The 15,562-nt window shown below is 38.1% G+C and overlaps 1 protein-coding gene and 1 long non-coding RNA gene across 9 annotated transcripts; both read right to left on the bottom strand.

Annotated features, from left to right (window-relative positions):
• Positions 1-551: 551 nt before the first annotated feature.
• LOC110776787 (uncharacterized) lies at positions 552-6,947 on the bottom strand. 6 transcript variants are annotated; one of them, XR_008921236.1, is made up of 5 exons: positions 6,534-6,947; positions 3,968-5,605; positions 2,494-3,879; positions 1,791-2,075; positions 552-1,078 (listed from the first exon to the last, which is right to left on the bottom strand). It is a non-coding gene; the product is annotated as an uncharacterized lncRNA (long non-coding RNA). The 6 variants fall into 6 exon arrangements; XR_008921237.1 differs by lacking the exon at positions 6,534-6,947 and having other exon boundaries at positions 3,968-5,009; positions 5,564-6,470; XR_008921238.1 differs by lacking the exon at positions 6,534-6,947 and having other exon boundaries at positions 3,968-4,918; positions 5,564-6,470.
• A 1,551-nt stretch (positions 6,948-8,498) lies between these two features.
• LOC110776774 (H/ACA ribonucleoprotein complex non-core subunit NAF1) lies at positions 8,499-13,809 on the bottom strand. Of its 3 annotated transcripts, none has more exons than XM_021981349.2 (5): positions 13,449-13,809; positions 12,837-12,924; positions 11,891-12,751; positions 10,253-10,330; positions 8,499-10,083 (listed from the first exon to the last, which is right to left on the bottom strand). In XM_021981349.2, the coding sequence occupies exons 3-5, from the start codon at positions 12,734-12,736 to the stop codon at positions 8,638-8,640; spliced, it is 2,370 nt and encodes a 789-aa protein (XP_021837041.1). In that variant the 5' UTR covers positions 12,737-12,751; positions 12,837-12,924; positions 13,449-13,809; the 3' UTR covers positions 8,499-8,637. The 3 variants fall into 3 exon arrangements, with proteins under 3 accessions (XP_021837041.1, XP_056684801.1, XP_021837035.1); XM_056828823.1 differs by having other exon boundaries at positions 12,837-12,931; positions 13,449-13,784; XM_021981343.2 differs by having other exon boundaries at positions 11,891-12,931; positions 13,449-13,784.
• Between the last annotated feature and the right edge of the window lie 1,753 nt (positions 13,810-15,562).

Here is a 15,562-nt window from a genome sequence, read left to right as displayed (position 1 = left end):
ACTACTTCATGCTCGGGCCAGGCTTTTTCGTGCCGAGAGATATTACCCTATTATGTGCACATATAATACTGACATTTTACACGAACCTGACTGAATTTTTAACAATGAGCTGCAAACAGAGTTTCTCATGACAACTAATTGAGGCCCGAGAAGGTAGTAATGTCTTCAGAATTTGTTGCACCAGTGCAGTTTCTTCATTTGAGGACCTCTTTTTTGCTTGGTTAACTAGCAACAAACCAAACAACAATTGGAGGACTGATTAGTAGTGCCTGCAATAACTCATTAGACTCTTGATTTCCGCATTAAACATAATATGGAAAAATTCTGACTGCCCTCAAAAGAAGCTCGGTTCGGCCCAGCTCGGCATGAGCACAAAGTCGTGAGCCAAGCCTGGGCCGCATTTTTTTGGAAAACAAGGCACGGCACGACTCAACGTGGTACGACATAAGACGCTAAATTTAGTTAAACCCCAAGATAGAGAAAAATAATTTTCGAAGTACAATGTAAATCCCGAGCCTTATTAGTATATGAAAACAGTTGAGTGTTCATGCTTAACAATAGAGCTTAATTAACAAACAAGTAATTGATGTAGTGATGAGTTTTATCCATCATATTCTGTAACAATGATAAAACTCTGTAACAAGAATGCAGAACAACATAAAAATTAAACAAAAACTACAAAACAGGAAAAAAAAAACAAGAGATGAAAGAACTGATATTGGCAGAAATTGTTGAGATTCAAATAAGATGCTTTTGTGAGCTGAAGTGCTTTTGTGAACATTTCTTTTGCACTATCATATTTCTTTTCCTGCCTGTAATAATTCTCTAGGTTCGAAATATTGCATGTGCTTGCTGAGAAGTAGGCAAAAGTAAGGCTCGATTGAAAGCCTCCTCATCTTGAAATGGTTCTTCTGCTAACTGTAGAGAGATGCCAAGGTTGGACCAGGGATATCTGCATTCCCTAAGTCGAGATACTGCATCTTTAAGGTACTTCTGTGACATTTTGAACTCTTGGGTGCGTAGACCGAGCCCTAACTGGTGCTAGTACATTAGTATCATCCGGATCCTCTCCAATTACCTATGAAACAAGAGAAGGCATTCTTGAGTTTAGCATATCAAGCCACAAAGGTCATTATCTAAATTACTCTAGTTACTTGTAGTTTCTCAAAGCATCGCGACCAAATATTGTTGCTAGAAAGTGCAAGAACCAGGGTTATTTGCAGCACTTGATCGGTTCAATATAGTTATTTCCTCTAGTTTTCTTTTTCCCTCTTGACTGGGTGAACAAGACATTCTTTACTTTCTTAGAAATTTTCCAATTTATCACCAGGTGTGCGTGTTATTAGTCATGACAGTTTTATAGTTGCGAGGCTAATGCAGTTGCGATTGACGACTGTTTATACTCAATTATCCATCAAACATTACGCTTACTGAAAAACTAAATGCAGAGCAGTAGTTTAGGGCAACACTAATTACAAGGTTTATAGGATTTCAGCTGCAATAAATTTGTTCATCTATTTTAAAGTGACCTCAAAAGTTTTGAAAAGTTAGAAAGAAAACCAATTTTTCATTCGTATATACGCAGACCTTATAGGTCGGTTAAAGGAGTGACTTATGGGATAGATCATTAGATCCAAAGTCGATTTCTTTAAAATACAAAAAGTTGTTGGAACAACTTGGAATACTTTGATTTAACTTCAAATATAACAGAAAGCAGCATGCCAACAAGAAGTCATGAATAGTTTCACATCAAGCAGCTCCTATAACAAAATTGATTATGAATAATTTACCTGTTTCAAGCTACAAAATAGCATGCTCTTCACCCCCATCAATTCCTTCTGTTCACTTTCAAATGCTGCTGCAATCTCATGCTGAGCCTGGTGAACCATGGCAAATCAAGTCCATGCAATTGGAGGATCAATCAACATTGGATCGGCTTCTCTAAGTATTAATGCCATCTCATTTCCAGCCAAGGATACGTGTTCAGTCAGATTTTTTTACATGCCTGCATCTTTGATATGGTGGACAGCAATAGAATATCAAGTAGACATACAGTTGGGCTACAGTTTTGCTGCCTACAAAAAGAAAGGAACATTATAATTCACTTGCGAACCACACAATAGTTTGGCCTTAACACAAACACTTGAATGCTTTTGGATATCAACATAGACTTGTTCAAAGTAGACAGCTGAGACTCAAATACACAAACTGATTTTATATAAAGGGTCAATTACACCTTTTCCAAGAACTTTCTTGAGCTTCTATGATCTCCACTAATTATCGTGTGCATTGGCAATAACAAAAGAAACCTAAGTGGGCATAATTGGATGAAAGAGTGAAAAGGAACCTATTGAGAAGCATCAAGATCAGTTCCTTCCAACAATGCTTCTTCAACAACTGAATTTTTTAATTTCAAGAGAGTTGGAGAAACAAAAAAAACACGATAAATAAGAATGGAATAAAAAAATGGACAATTGATGGGAGAATAACCACCTGATATCAGACTCTGGCAAGGTGCACCTCGTCTTCTCGGAGAAGCGTGCAAAATTACCTTCCCCTTTGTCCGTCCGCTACAACCACACCAGACTGCAGACATCAATTGTAGCAAATACTGCTAAGACATTGGATATTGCATATGATCAGTACCTGTACATAAAAAAGGCGAATTTCCAAGAGATATACCATTATACGTACACCAAAAATAATAATCTCACACTAATTAAAGCTCTAGAAGTGGCTTATAGTATTTCTTTCTCTCTGCAAGATCGCATCACACCGACAATTAGACTTTTCCTCCTTGAGCCTCCACTGCCTGTCGGTACGCTACTTTATGAGATAAGAACGTGCAACAGTTCAATAGTTCTAACTTCCAAGAAGCTTAGGCGTCACAATTTCTTAGTTGAGTGTAAAAAATATTCAAGGGAATCTATATAAGAAAAGATTAATCTCTGAAGGGGTCCTGATAAAGATATATATTGGAGTTTGTATAAGGAAGCACCACTAATCTCTTTATCGACCTTCCTAATAAAAAAAACTTTAATTTTTCCACATCAATGCCAAATAATCGAATTTCAAAAAGAAAATCCCCAATTTAATTCAGAGAAATTATTGAACAACATAAAAAAAAAAGGTTGTGAAAGGCTCATCTTGTTTTATTTTGTTTGTAAAACTTGCAGTATCGAGAAATTGATATAATTTAAATTACCAAATAATATTTTGTAAGCATTACAAAAGTAGGGTGAGCCTTTCAGTTGAGCGGAGAGCCAGAGACACACTTTGGTAGAGTAACACGGATTGTTGAGCAAAAGTATTATTTAAGACGAGATCACTTCGGTAGAGTGTTGTCTGCAAGCGGAAGCAGTATCAACAAGAGAAAGCAGTAAAAGATAATAGCAACTGAAGAAAACTTGAAACTCCTTGTTCTACATAAGCATAGGAAAAAAAGAGATTACCTGGCATATTAAGGTTAGAGTAACTTTTATTAGATTGTAGAATTCCTCATCTTAGAGATGTTTGGATAAAGAATTGAGAACTGTTTCTACTATACATGAGAACCACACCTATCTATAGCAATCCGCTCGACCAATATCCTTGGCACAACTACAACACAAGCTCATCATGGAGATACTTTGTTAATAAACAAGAAAGTTAATATTATATTGCAATTACTTGGTATATTATTGTATATATATCCAGATGTATTGTTACTCAATGACTTAAAAAGGTGAGTAAAATTGCATGACGACCTTCTACCAGCAGTGCGCACTTACTTCGGTGAGAAGGATCTGGCTTCCGGCATATTTGAGGTCCCAATTAAATCCACTTATGGTAGCATCAACAGACTGATCTTCTGTAATGGTAGTAGGTTTGGTTCTCGTCCTGCATGTACAAAGTTGGTTGCTTTACAAATCCCGATTATCTGAAAAAGAGAAATGCACATTCTAGATAGAGAGATATAGGAGCTTACATTAGAGCCAGATAAAGAGCAGTAGAAGGGGCATTCTCCATCAAATGTTCCTTTTAAACTTCCAGCAAATCTAAAGAGCTGCGCTAGGGGACCAGTGCCATATTAGGCATTGATGTACGAGGTTAATTAATCATCATATCAGATATCATGATTCATGCATGCATTACTCTTTAATGTATTGAGTAAGAATTAGTGCTGGGAATGGGGCATACGATGTGAAAGAGGAACATTACTGATTTAGCCTTGTTGAGGAGTTGGCGAGCATATGCTTTATCAGTTTTGCTAAAGACAATTGAAGCAGCAGCCACGACAACAGAAGTTTCAGCAGCAATCTCAGTCCCTAGTTTGTGTTCGTCAATCTGTAAGATATATAGTACGTGTTGTTTGCCTATTCTTATTGACGCACAACTACAAAGAAAACCACAAATATGGTCCGCATCACAGCAGTTCAACAACGTTTGCATCATGTGGAAGATAATACGGTTATTTGCAAGCTCCATATCTTTCCCTCTGCTGTCCTCCAAAGAATTACCACAAACGACAGAACACTCTTCCAACTCTACTAATCTACTTTAACACTTTCTAGTACATTCGCAATCTAAGATAAGTATTTCACCGTTTCAGGGTCTATCTGATTCCTATGTGGATATTAGAGTTGTGTTAACATTTCGTTGAGTACTCCTACTATAGCACAAAAATAAATGACAACAACAAGATAACATACACATTATTACTTGGTGAAGGGGAACAAACAGAAATAAATACCTGATATGTGAAGTTTCAGCTTCTTTTGATACTTCTTATCTTTCGTAGGCTTATCAAATTAGCTTCCATGAGAAGCTTTGAACTGATAACTCCCATCAGAACTTCCCCTTCTCCATTTCCCATGTTTCTTCTTCTTCCCTTCCTATACACAACACCACCTTCTTCCCCCGAAAAACTGGCTAGACTCTGCAACACTATGGTCCCTTACTGTTCTAAGAGGTAAAGATTTATAACCAACAACAACCATAAGAGTCTAAGTATCCCCCGCACTTCTAAGCTGTCATTTGAACAAACTGACAGACATTAAGCAGTATTCAACAATACAATGACTGATTTTCGGAGCATAATTTGCTATGAAGTCTTATAATTTAGGTTTATTAACCATTGCACTAAAAAATATTGACTCGGAAAACCTAAAACTTTGCACAAATCACACTTATAAGCTGCTTACAAAACCATAATCAGCAAGCATTTGAGAAAATTGACAGGGACAAGCAGTGTTCAAACAGGCCTGTCCCTTAGCCTATAGACTATGAAGTGGGGATACACTAATTGGACAATAAAACAAACTCACAACAGAGCTAACAAAAAACAAACAGAATGTATCTTTCATATCAGAAAACTACACTTTTTGAACCAATAAAAATACAAATAAAATCAACAGATAATCCAAAAAACCGATACAAAATAGATAAACGAAGAAAATTGAGAGAGGAAAAAAGCAGAATTGAGGGCATTTAGTCAAAAGTAATCGAAAAATTAACAACAAATGAAAAATTAAGATCATATAGTTGAATTAATCGAAAATCAACAACACATTAGCACAAGTACCTTGCCGGGGATCTAAAGCCTGCAGATCGCCTTGAGTAAGCCCTAGCACAGGAGAAAGAAGCAGCAGGTAAGAAAAGGGAGGAGAGGGTTGAAAGCAGGAGGGTTCGGAGGAGAGGGTAAAAAGGCCACGCGGCACAATCAGAAGGGAAGGAGGGCAAAATGTAATTACACTGTCTTTAAGGTAGAAGACCAAAAAAAATTGTGCATGAAAGTGAGGGTTTAACCGTAAATTCACTATTACAGGAATAGTAAATCAAAGTTCTTGCTTTTATAAGTGTTAGGATTAGGCCTAGGCACGACGGCCCATGGGCTGGGCCTGAGCGGGCATGGGTGTGATTTGAACTTTTCGGTCCAGCACGGGCCGGGCACGTTCAGGAGCTACACCTACAGACCTACAAAGATACACCACATCTGATTCCATTTTGAATCATCCAAATTCCAAACAGAATTTCAAATAGCTAACAACATTAACCACCTAACAACCATCAAATGACAAATATATCTTTCAAACATGTATAGTATATGTCGGAGCTGCCACGTGAAAGAGAAAAATCAACCTTTAGATTGTAAAAAAAGAGTCATACAGCTTGCCCGATGCACAAACTTGATAAGCACACATTTCAAAATTGGGCAAAGTTACACTAGAATTTCATTAAAAAGATAGGAGAAGAGGGAAAGGGAGGAGGAAATCACGGAGAAAGCTAAGTGAGGAGAGAGAAAGCAACGAGTTTTGGGAGACAGAAGAACACGGAGTACTCAGCATTAGTCAGACAGAGGTTGTGAAGGGGTTTGGTTGTAATTTTATTCTTGAGAGAAAATGAAATTTTTTCAATGAAGGATTTAGGGGCAAGACAGTAATTTAACTATTCTTAAGGAAAATTGAAGGCTTCTCTTGCTTTTTAAAGGGTTAAGATTTTACGTGATAGAAGGAAAAGCTGGAAAAGAATAGCAAGTCAATAAAGATGCTCACATTATGATAGGTAGCATTCTCACCAATCTGAAACATGAGAGCAACAGACGGACATTTGTTACTATTGCTGCATTAGCACAAGGAAACAATCAGCATATATCCGCATGGATAATGTTCGCACTTAGCAGCATAGAAAGCCATAAAAACCAAATACTGATTCAGTTTATTAACAGGGTAAAACAGAAAACCTACTATTAACAATTTAACCATGCAGGTGATGCCCTACAATTCTACTACACCAAACCGTAAAAGTATCAATTACTTTGTTTTATACTGATCTATGGGTTCATCTTAGGAAAGGCATTTAAACATTCCAAAAGACTGCCTAAATGAAAAATACTCGTATAAAAGGAAGCGTTAGTTTAGATCATCTAAATGCTCAAAGAAAAGAATATGAAGGACATATTTTCCTATCACCCTTCTCCCTCCCAACCCCAGCTGAAACCAAAGAATTACCTGAGGAACTAACCATGACATAAACAAGATAAGACTCCTAAGTAGTTATCTAAACTTCTAAAGCCTTATAAGTGATATCGTTGATCAAAAAAACTAAGGAAGACCAGCCTCTTGTCATGGTCCAACACTACACACGATTCTAAAAACGGTATAGCAGTATAAATTTGACGAGAGTTAGTGAAACAGCCGAAAACCATGTCTTTTCCCAGGAACCAAAGAAGCAACTTCAAGGTTACAGTCTATGTTACTCTGAATCTTCATTTTACCTCAAGTACCCGTGTCAGATCCTCGACGCTCAGACATGGGTACAGACACTACGACACTTCATTTTCGACTTAAATCCTGGAAATTTTTCACAAGTTAGCCGAGTCTGACACTTGGACACGTACCCGTGTCAGACACGTGTACCCGAGTCCAAGTAAGATAGGTTACAGTATAATAAACAAGTTTCTCAACCACTTAAAACTAAAGATGTGGGAATAGTTCACCACATATGTCGACTTCCTATTCATCGGAGTCTCCAAGCAAACAGTTCCCATCAAGTAATGCGCACCTAAATTGTTTTCTGTCCATGCTAATATATACTTCAGCAACAAAATAAATGAGTATGACAAATCAATTAAAAGTTACCCTTTGGAGTAAGCATATTCTCCATCAACTTGCAGCTACAAGAACACATCTTTACCATCATGTAGAGCCTGCAAAACATTAATTAGACAGATAGATCACTGCAATCAGTCAAAACTTGAACAAAACAGCTTGAAAATCAAATTCAAATCAAATCATCAAAGGAACCCAAGAACAAATAATGCATAAACCATCAAACCTCAAATCAAATACCCTGAAAACCACAGGATTTTAAAAACTCAAAACACCATACAACTCAAAAACTCATACACTATTCTCAACTTTCAAGACCTGTCTTGCAGCCTGGTTCATGTTTTTGAGATTGCTGGAATTGTTAAGTTGCCATACAAGTTTTTCTTCGTTGTTCTACGGTTATTCCTCCTACCGGTTGTCCTGCGTGGATGCATTACTCTGAGTATAGGCCTCGAGGCAGGAGTTCTCAACTGTATTATAGAAGGAGATTCAGCATTGTTGGGAAATATGCTGCAAAGTGCAAACAGTGAAAACTATAACCCTTATTTTTAATTACTGTATTCTAAAATTTATGAAATCATTCCTACTACATTTGATGCTTCAGATGGCTTCATGACTACATGAGGTTCGATTGGTTGGGGGGGAATCAATGACCTTATTCTGATGGCTTTTACAGTAAGCCAAGAACTGAGCTTGATCACCTGAGGTAGCTTCCCTGTTACATGAAAAATGCAGTAACAGACTAACAGCTAGTGCAGTACAGAGAAGTGTATGCTACATCAATCTAACCCTGTCTGACCTCCTAATCCCACAAACTGAATGCACCACTTGACAACATTAACCACTTAACAACCATCAAATGACAACTATATCATTCAAACATGTATAGTATATGTCGGAGCTGCCACGTGAGAGAGAAAAATCAACCTTTAGATTGGCAAAAAAAAGTCATACAGCTTGCCCGATGCACAAACTTGATAAGCACATGTTTCAAAATTGGGCAAAGTTACACTAGAATTTCAATTAAAAGATCATAACAAACAAAAGATCAGTTTGGGGGCTGCTGACGACCTCTTCCACCACCAAAGTGACCACCTCGGTGAAAAGGCTTCCTTCCTCGGCCTCTGCCACCTCTGCCGCCTCTACCGCCTCTGCCAGAAGAGGGCCCCTGACTGAACTGAGGAGAGGACCCATCATTTCCACCAAAACTAGTTGGGGGTTGGGAATTACCGCTCTGCCCTTGCAGCACAGTCGCCTGAGAACCTGGGCCTTGAGGACCTAGGTTTACTGGAGCTTGGTTGGGGTGGTTTGGGCCGATCATTCCGGCCCAAGGTGCATTTGTGGGCCTTACAGAGGAATTCATAGGCCCAACTGGTGGAGCACTATTTCCGGACACCAACTGACTAAGATCAAACGGTTGCTGATACGGAACTGGATTTGCTAAAGGCATCTGTGGATTATGCTGCTGCTGTTGCCATGGTACGGGCGATGCTGAAGCCACTTGAAGATTCTGGGGATGATTTTGCTGCAGCCATGGCATACCGTTCATTTGAATGCCAGCAGGAAAACCCATATTCTGCTGCTGGAACGGTATCCCGTTTGAAAATAAACCATTTAATAGAAATCCAGCTTGTTGTTGAAGTTGCTGGAGTTGTTGTAGTTGCTGAGGTTGGAGTTGTTGGAGTTGCTGAGGTTGGAGTTGCTGGAGTTGCTGAGGTTGGAGAGGTTGGAGAGGTTGGAGTTGCTGAGGTTGGAGTTGCTGAGGTTGGAGTTGCTGAGGATATGGAGAAGGCCCCCTAGGGAAAAATGGCCCCATTGGAGGTGGGCCGAACTGGTAGCCCTGATTAAAGGGCGGTACATTAGGTCTGCCAGAGAACACTGGCCCAGTTGGAGATGGGCCTAACTGATTGCGCTCCCTTGAGGATGATACATGGGGGCCCACAGGTTGGTGCATTTGCCTAGGTTGTGATGATTGGACTGTTGGTTGTGATGATTGGACTGTTGGTTGTGATGATTGGACTGTTGGAGATTGAGAGGCAGAAGGTTGGTCGTTTGTCCATGTTTTACCTCGGCTTCTGTTGTTCTTTCTCTTACTCACAGGTCCCTGACCTTGATTATTATTGTTCCCTCTTTTTGACATCTTTAACATTCTCTTATGTTCGGCCTCCTTCTCGTCATCAGAGAAATCAAACTCCTCCAAAACCTCTTCATCATTTTCACCAGAAGCATCATATCCTTTCTGATAAAGATTTTTGTCATTGAGCACATGCCCTACAAACTCCAGAACAAACCCAACCGACGTGCCAGTTTCGATACCAGAGGGAACTTCACTTTCTGAATTATATCTCACAATATAGTACGGAGTTTTGACAGGCCCGAATATTTCATCCACAATGCCTAGTGGCAACCTTCCCTCGGTTATCCATAATATTGAGCCCTCACTAAGAGGATTATGCTTCTCTGACCCTTCAACAATAACTTGAGCACCTAAAACCTGACAAATGACAAACAGAATCACAAATCTACACATCGGGGGGGTTTCCAGGTTAAATTTGCCAGAACTCGCTAGAGCTACCGCCATCACATCCAGCATGAGAAGAAATTTAAAAGATATTAAAACTGACAAAACTATTATCACATCCGAAAGATTAATAGGAAGTTACCGACAAAACAACTCCCACAGGCAATATCTGATGGCTTGGCTGCAGAGTAACATTTACTGGAGGCACGGGAGGAAGAGCCTGCAATTAGGATCAACCCATTTTGAGTTAGGAAAATGTTAGAGAACTTCAACAGTAAACACTGAACAAAGGAAAGTCGGAAAGGACACGAAAATAGCATATGCAGCATAACAGAAACCAAGATCACATTATGTCATTATAACAAACCAGTACACACTTCTAATTTAACCTTGTAACCTAATACACATTATAGCTTGTGGTCATGAATTAGTTATTGAGCACAACAACCTGGTGTAGAACTTGTCATTGACAAGGTCTGGGCAAGGTCGATTCAAACTTGGGCTAGCCCTAACAAGAATGGAGCAGCGGAAACATTGTTTTAGGGTCCTTTACAAAAAAAGAACTTTTTGAATGAAAAAGGGCATTGGTGAAAGGAGGAGAAATATTTTTTTCTTCTCACTTTTAGGTGCAATTAGTAACCATAATAACAACCATGCCAAATCATGAAGCGTATAAACTGAGAAAAACACAACAAAGCTCTATCCCATGGACCGTGGATGTTAACTAAAAAATAGGATACCAAATTTTCCTGCACCTCAAACTCAGCAGGCAAGAACAAATGAAATCTCTGGAAAAAAAAAAGTGTCCCTTCTACCTGGCTTATTGGCATCATCACGTCAGCTAGCAATTGTTGACACACGAGAAAAGCCTAGATCTAATCACTTATGGTCATTTAGAGGGGTTTTCTAGACACAAAAATGGGCAGGGGGGTGTGTTAAGTTTGGACAAGTCACAAACAGCTACTAAGTAGCTAAACTGGCCTTGGAGCCAACATAATTCCATAAAGGTAACCATAAATATATCAAGGATTCTTTGAGCTGTTATACTAATGAAGCATAGCATACTAAACATATAAATGAAATAGTTTTCAACTAATGCGACGTGCCAACATTACATACTAGTGATTTACGACTTTTACGCATGATGAAATGAGGTTTTTACTAGATTGGACTCTTGCAAAGAACAAAGCATAAATTTGTAAAACTACCCAAATATGAATAGGACAGGCGGGACGATTATTCAACTACTTGGACTACATTCAAGTATAGAACTTCAGATTCAAGACGATTCTTAAAGTAATGAAAGACAGACCAAGTAATGCATGTGGTCGTGGAAATTCTACATATACACTATTAAGGCATCATCCATGTAATAATCTCATTCTGTAGAGAGTCCCTTGGTAAACCACTGAAGTCTCTTGGTTATTGTGGAAATATAGTAAAAAAGCCCAATAAGATGCTTATGTCCTCAATCATCAGGTACCTTGAACAAGGCCTACCCCACCCACAAATATTTACAATAAAAGTTACAAAAAAATGCAAGCAAAAGACAGACGAGTTAAAGGCCACCCTTCTACCAAATGACAAATGAATTTACAATGTTTACACATAAAAGGGATCTTAGAGCATTCACTTAATGTCGCGGTAAATCTGAGTTTTGCATAAGCAAACATCCATGATGGAGCAACAAATAAAAATCAATAAAACAGATAATTAAATCACCACATCACAGAACACCAAGAAAGTAAATGTAACATTTAGAGTAAAAGCGTCTGATTACCTTCAGTTCATTCACTGACTTGATGGGTCCCTTCACTGTATCTTCATATTCATCAGCAATGGCATCATCATCTAACTGAAATTCTTCACTATTCACGTCAGAATTGACATCGTCATCCTCCTCCTCGTTGTTCCCAGACAAAGAAACCATATTCTCTGTATCAGAATCAATTATTTGACCTTCTTCCATGTCAATTGTCTGCTTAGTGTTCTCTCTCTTGATATTACACTTCTCTTTTTCTTTCACCTCCTCCTCCTCGTCACTTTCACTGCTTGAGGATGATGCAGAAGATGATGCAGAAGATGAAGTCTCGCACTCAGACTCCGAGTCTGAATCACTGTCCTCTTCAACAACAGGAGTACCCACTACTTTCTTCATGCCACTGTCAGCAACAGCTAAACCTTCTTCATCAACAATCAAAGTAACCTTCTCCAATCCTTCCTCAATTGAGAAATCCAAACTCTCAATTTTATGTGAACTTCTATCCCCTAATACCCCAGACTCATCTCCATCTCCCACTGAAATCTTTGGCTCAACAAAACTACCATCAGGATTAATTTCGGCAAGTTCAGAACTACCTAAATCCTCCTTTTTCACATCCATACAACAATCATTCATTCCATCTAATTTCACCAAACTATTGTCCCCGCCTATTCCATCCCTACTACCCATTTGCGCATCAGAGCCACTACATTCAACCTTCATTAATACAGATTTTTCTGAAGCATCCAATCCTTGAACAGGATCAACCAAATTATTACCAATTTCGTTCTCCAGATTACCTCCTACATTATTTCCACTTCCCATTTCAGCTTTACACTCTGCACCACTATCAGGGCCTTGCATTTCTTCTATCCAATCCTTAATAGAATCAAAATCAAGAAAAGGCTCAACAGATGTGAGAGAATACCCGCCAAATTCAGATGAATAACCCTCAAAATCAAACCTGAAACTCTCTGGGCAATGCGTAGTTTTAAGCTTCTGTTGATTGGCAACACTCTCTTCCTCCTGCTTCAAAGATTCCCGGATAAACCCTACCATCTCCAAGAACATATACAGAGTTAGTCTACATTAAAGAAAAAGAACAAGGTTTGAAAAATTGGTAATTTAAAATATATTTTGGATCAGACTCTAACAACTCTTTTGGAAATTTCTAATAAACCATAAAACATTTTGATGAGTAATCAGACACAGGTAGTGAGTGTGGAAGTTAAATGCCTCACCACCGAATCCACCGATAAAATTAAACGGCCACCACCATTCACCAGTCACCACCGAGTATAATGATAAATTATTAAATTCTAAACTTCAAAAGCTGATCAAGGTTAAAATTTAAGTTCCATAATAAAAAATAAACCCCCACAGTTAAACCCTAGATAAACCCTAGTTGGAAATCTTGGAATACATTAATACATCAAAACAGCATAGAAAATAGGAAGCTATATTTGGTAATCATTGAAGCTTGAATTGAGAAAAAAACAAGTTTAGAATTAGAAATCAATGTTGTTTATTATCAATAATCAAGCTGAAATTAGGAATGGATGTTGAAGTGAAGTACCTGAGATTGAAAAACAGAGTGACAATAGTTGAACAGAAACTGCCGTAGTTGACGCCTAAAAATACAGTCACCGTCGCCGGAAACCGTGCGCCGTCGCCGGACGAGAAAGGCGGTACAAGAAGCCGCGCGCTATCACCGGCGCGCAACGGTGAATAGCGAAGGAGGGGTTAGTGATGGTGGTGAATAGCGAAGGAGGGGTTAGCGATGGTGGTGGAAATGCTCAGTAGGTTTCGTTGGAGGTGTTTTTGTTTTCCCTAGCTTGGATGATAACTATGGTGCCTTCTGGTAGTGAGATGCTAGGTGATTTTGGGCTTTCTTTTGTTGTAGTTTGTTGTTTGGGCATGGTTTAATATAATTTCTCCACTTGCGTTAAAAAAAAAAGTGGACCAAATGAAATATACAAATGTCCATCTTAAACCTATTTGATGGGCCGGGTCGACAAGGCCCAAGTAGCCCCCCAGGCTCTATTTGACTAGTTGGTTCGTATCATTTTAAAGTTAATATTTTGTTTTTGGTGTACTAGTGGACAGTGGTTCACCCTTAGGCCTTAGGGCTAATTCAGATTCAGAGCGAGTTATGACTTATGACTTATGAGTGGATAGGCTTCTCTCCTCTCCTAATTGTTGTTGCGGGGAATCGAACACGGGGTCTTTCCTACCAAATTCAGCCTCAATCACCACTGAATCAACAAGCAATTGGTATTTTAAATTTAATATAATCACACCAAAAATGTTATCTAATACTCCATCTATTATACTAATAGATTGTAAGTGTTTAGAGTAGGCCGGTGAAATTGTAGAAGGAGATAAAATAAATATATATTGATTGGATTTGAATATGTAATCGATTGGACGAAAATTTGGATGCACGCGTTTTTTTTCAAAGGAAGAAACGATATATGTCAGTAACTATCATACATATCATTTCAGGAGGGGTCTAGTCCCTTATCTCTCTCGTAGCCTCCGAAAAGTCAGGAACGAGCCTGCTACTCATACACACTTTGGCTCTGTTTTGTTCAACTTAATTCCACTTGTTTTAGGAAAATAAGTTCAGGTAAGATAAGTTCAGAAAAATTAAGTTCATATAAGATAGGGGTAAAATAAGGGTTACCCTATTATAATTTCGAACTACAATAAATTTTAATACGTTTAAATAAGTTAGTTACTTAAGATAAGTTTAGTTCAGGAAAAATAAGTGAAACTTAGGTTAATAGAACGAACACTTAACTTGATTTTATCTCGTAGGTATAAATTAATAAAGTCACGTACTGTGCATATTATTATGTTTACTGTGGATATTTATGTACTGAAAGTCCTTTTTGTAGGTTGTCATTAAATGTCATTTTTTAATCATAATATCACATTTGTATTAATTGGTTTATTTATATGATTTCCCCTTTTAATTGCTAAACAAAGTAAATTCTTGATAAACTGAATTAGGACCCTTTGTATTTTTTATGCTTAAATGAAGTGATCACCATTAACTAGTCTTTTTTTGTTTAATTGAATCAACCTATATATATTTATCGTTATTGACCATTTTAGAGTCATTCTCTTGAAATTTGATAGGAGCCTTTACGTAGATATATCACTAATGATTTGTTCTTAAACGTCTATCATCGAAATCCACATAAAGTTTTATGAGCTTTTTCTTGAAAACTCATCGGTGACTCCTTTTTTACCCTTGATTTACCATTGCCATAAAAGTATGCAAACGTAGGGTAGGGTGTAAAAAATAACTCCTATCGTATAGGGAGCAACATCATTGAACCATGGTCCTCCTGCATAACTTTGGTATCTTAAACTAAGTCCCTAACTACTCTGCCACGAAAATAATTTATTTGCTTAACATACTTTTAATAATATAACTTATATGTACCAAACTTGCCTGTTGTTGAGGCCCTTCTAGTCTGGCAATCTCTAGGCGAAGATACCACTCGCCTACGCTTAAGGCTGAACCTGAATTAAATCATACTAGATCTATCAGTTTAGATAAGATTAGATAATTTAATTTGAAATAAAGTCCATTTCTCATCGGCCAAACAAAAGACCTACTCACGAGGCTATGAATAATTAATTAAATTTACCTCACAAAAAAAAAAAACAAAAAAGTAA

This window comes from Spinacia oleracea, chromosome 5 (genome assembly GCF_020520425.1).
Source record: "Spinacia oleracea cultivar Varoflay chromosome 5, BTI_SOV_V1, whole genome shotgun sequence".
Classification (NCBI taxonomy): Eukaryota; Viridiplantae; Streptophyta; class Magnoliopsida; order Caryophyllales; family Amaranthaceae; genus Spinacia; species Spinacia oleracea.
The sequence above is the reverse complement of the archived record's forward strand: the minus strand, read 5'-3'. Positions and strand labels throughout refer to the sequence as shown.

Bases quoted from the DNA above. Each gene is read 5' to 3' on its own strand.
- LOC110776774 (XM_021981343.2), bottom strand. From the start codon at position 12,931: ATGGTAGGGTTTATCCGGGAATCTTTGAAGCAGGAGGAAGAGAGTGTT. The intron at 10,331-11,890 runs GTAATCAGACGC...TCCTAATTGCAG, and splicing joins AGTCAGTGAATGAACTGAAG to GCTCTTCCTCCCGTGCCTCC. The intron at 10,084-10,252 runs GTAACTTCCTAT...GTCATTTGTCAG, and splicing joins CTGTGGGAGTTGTTTTGTCG to GTTTTAGGTGCTCAAGTTAT.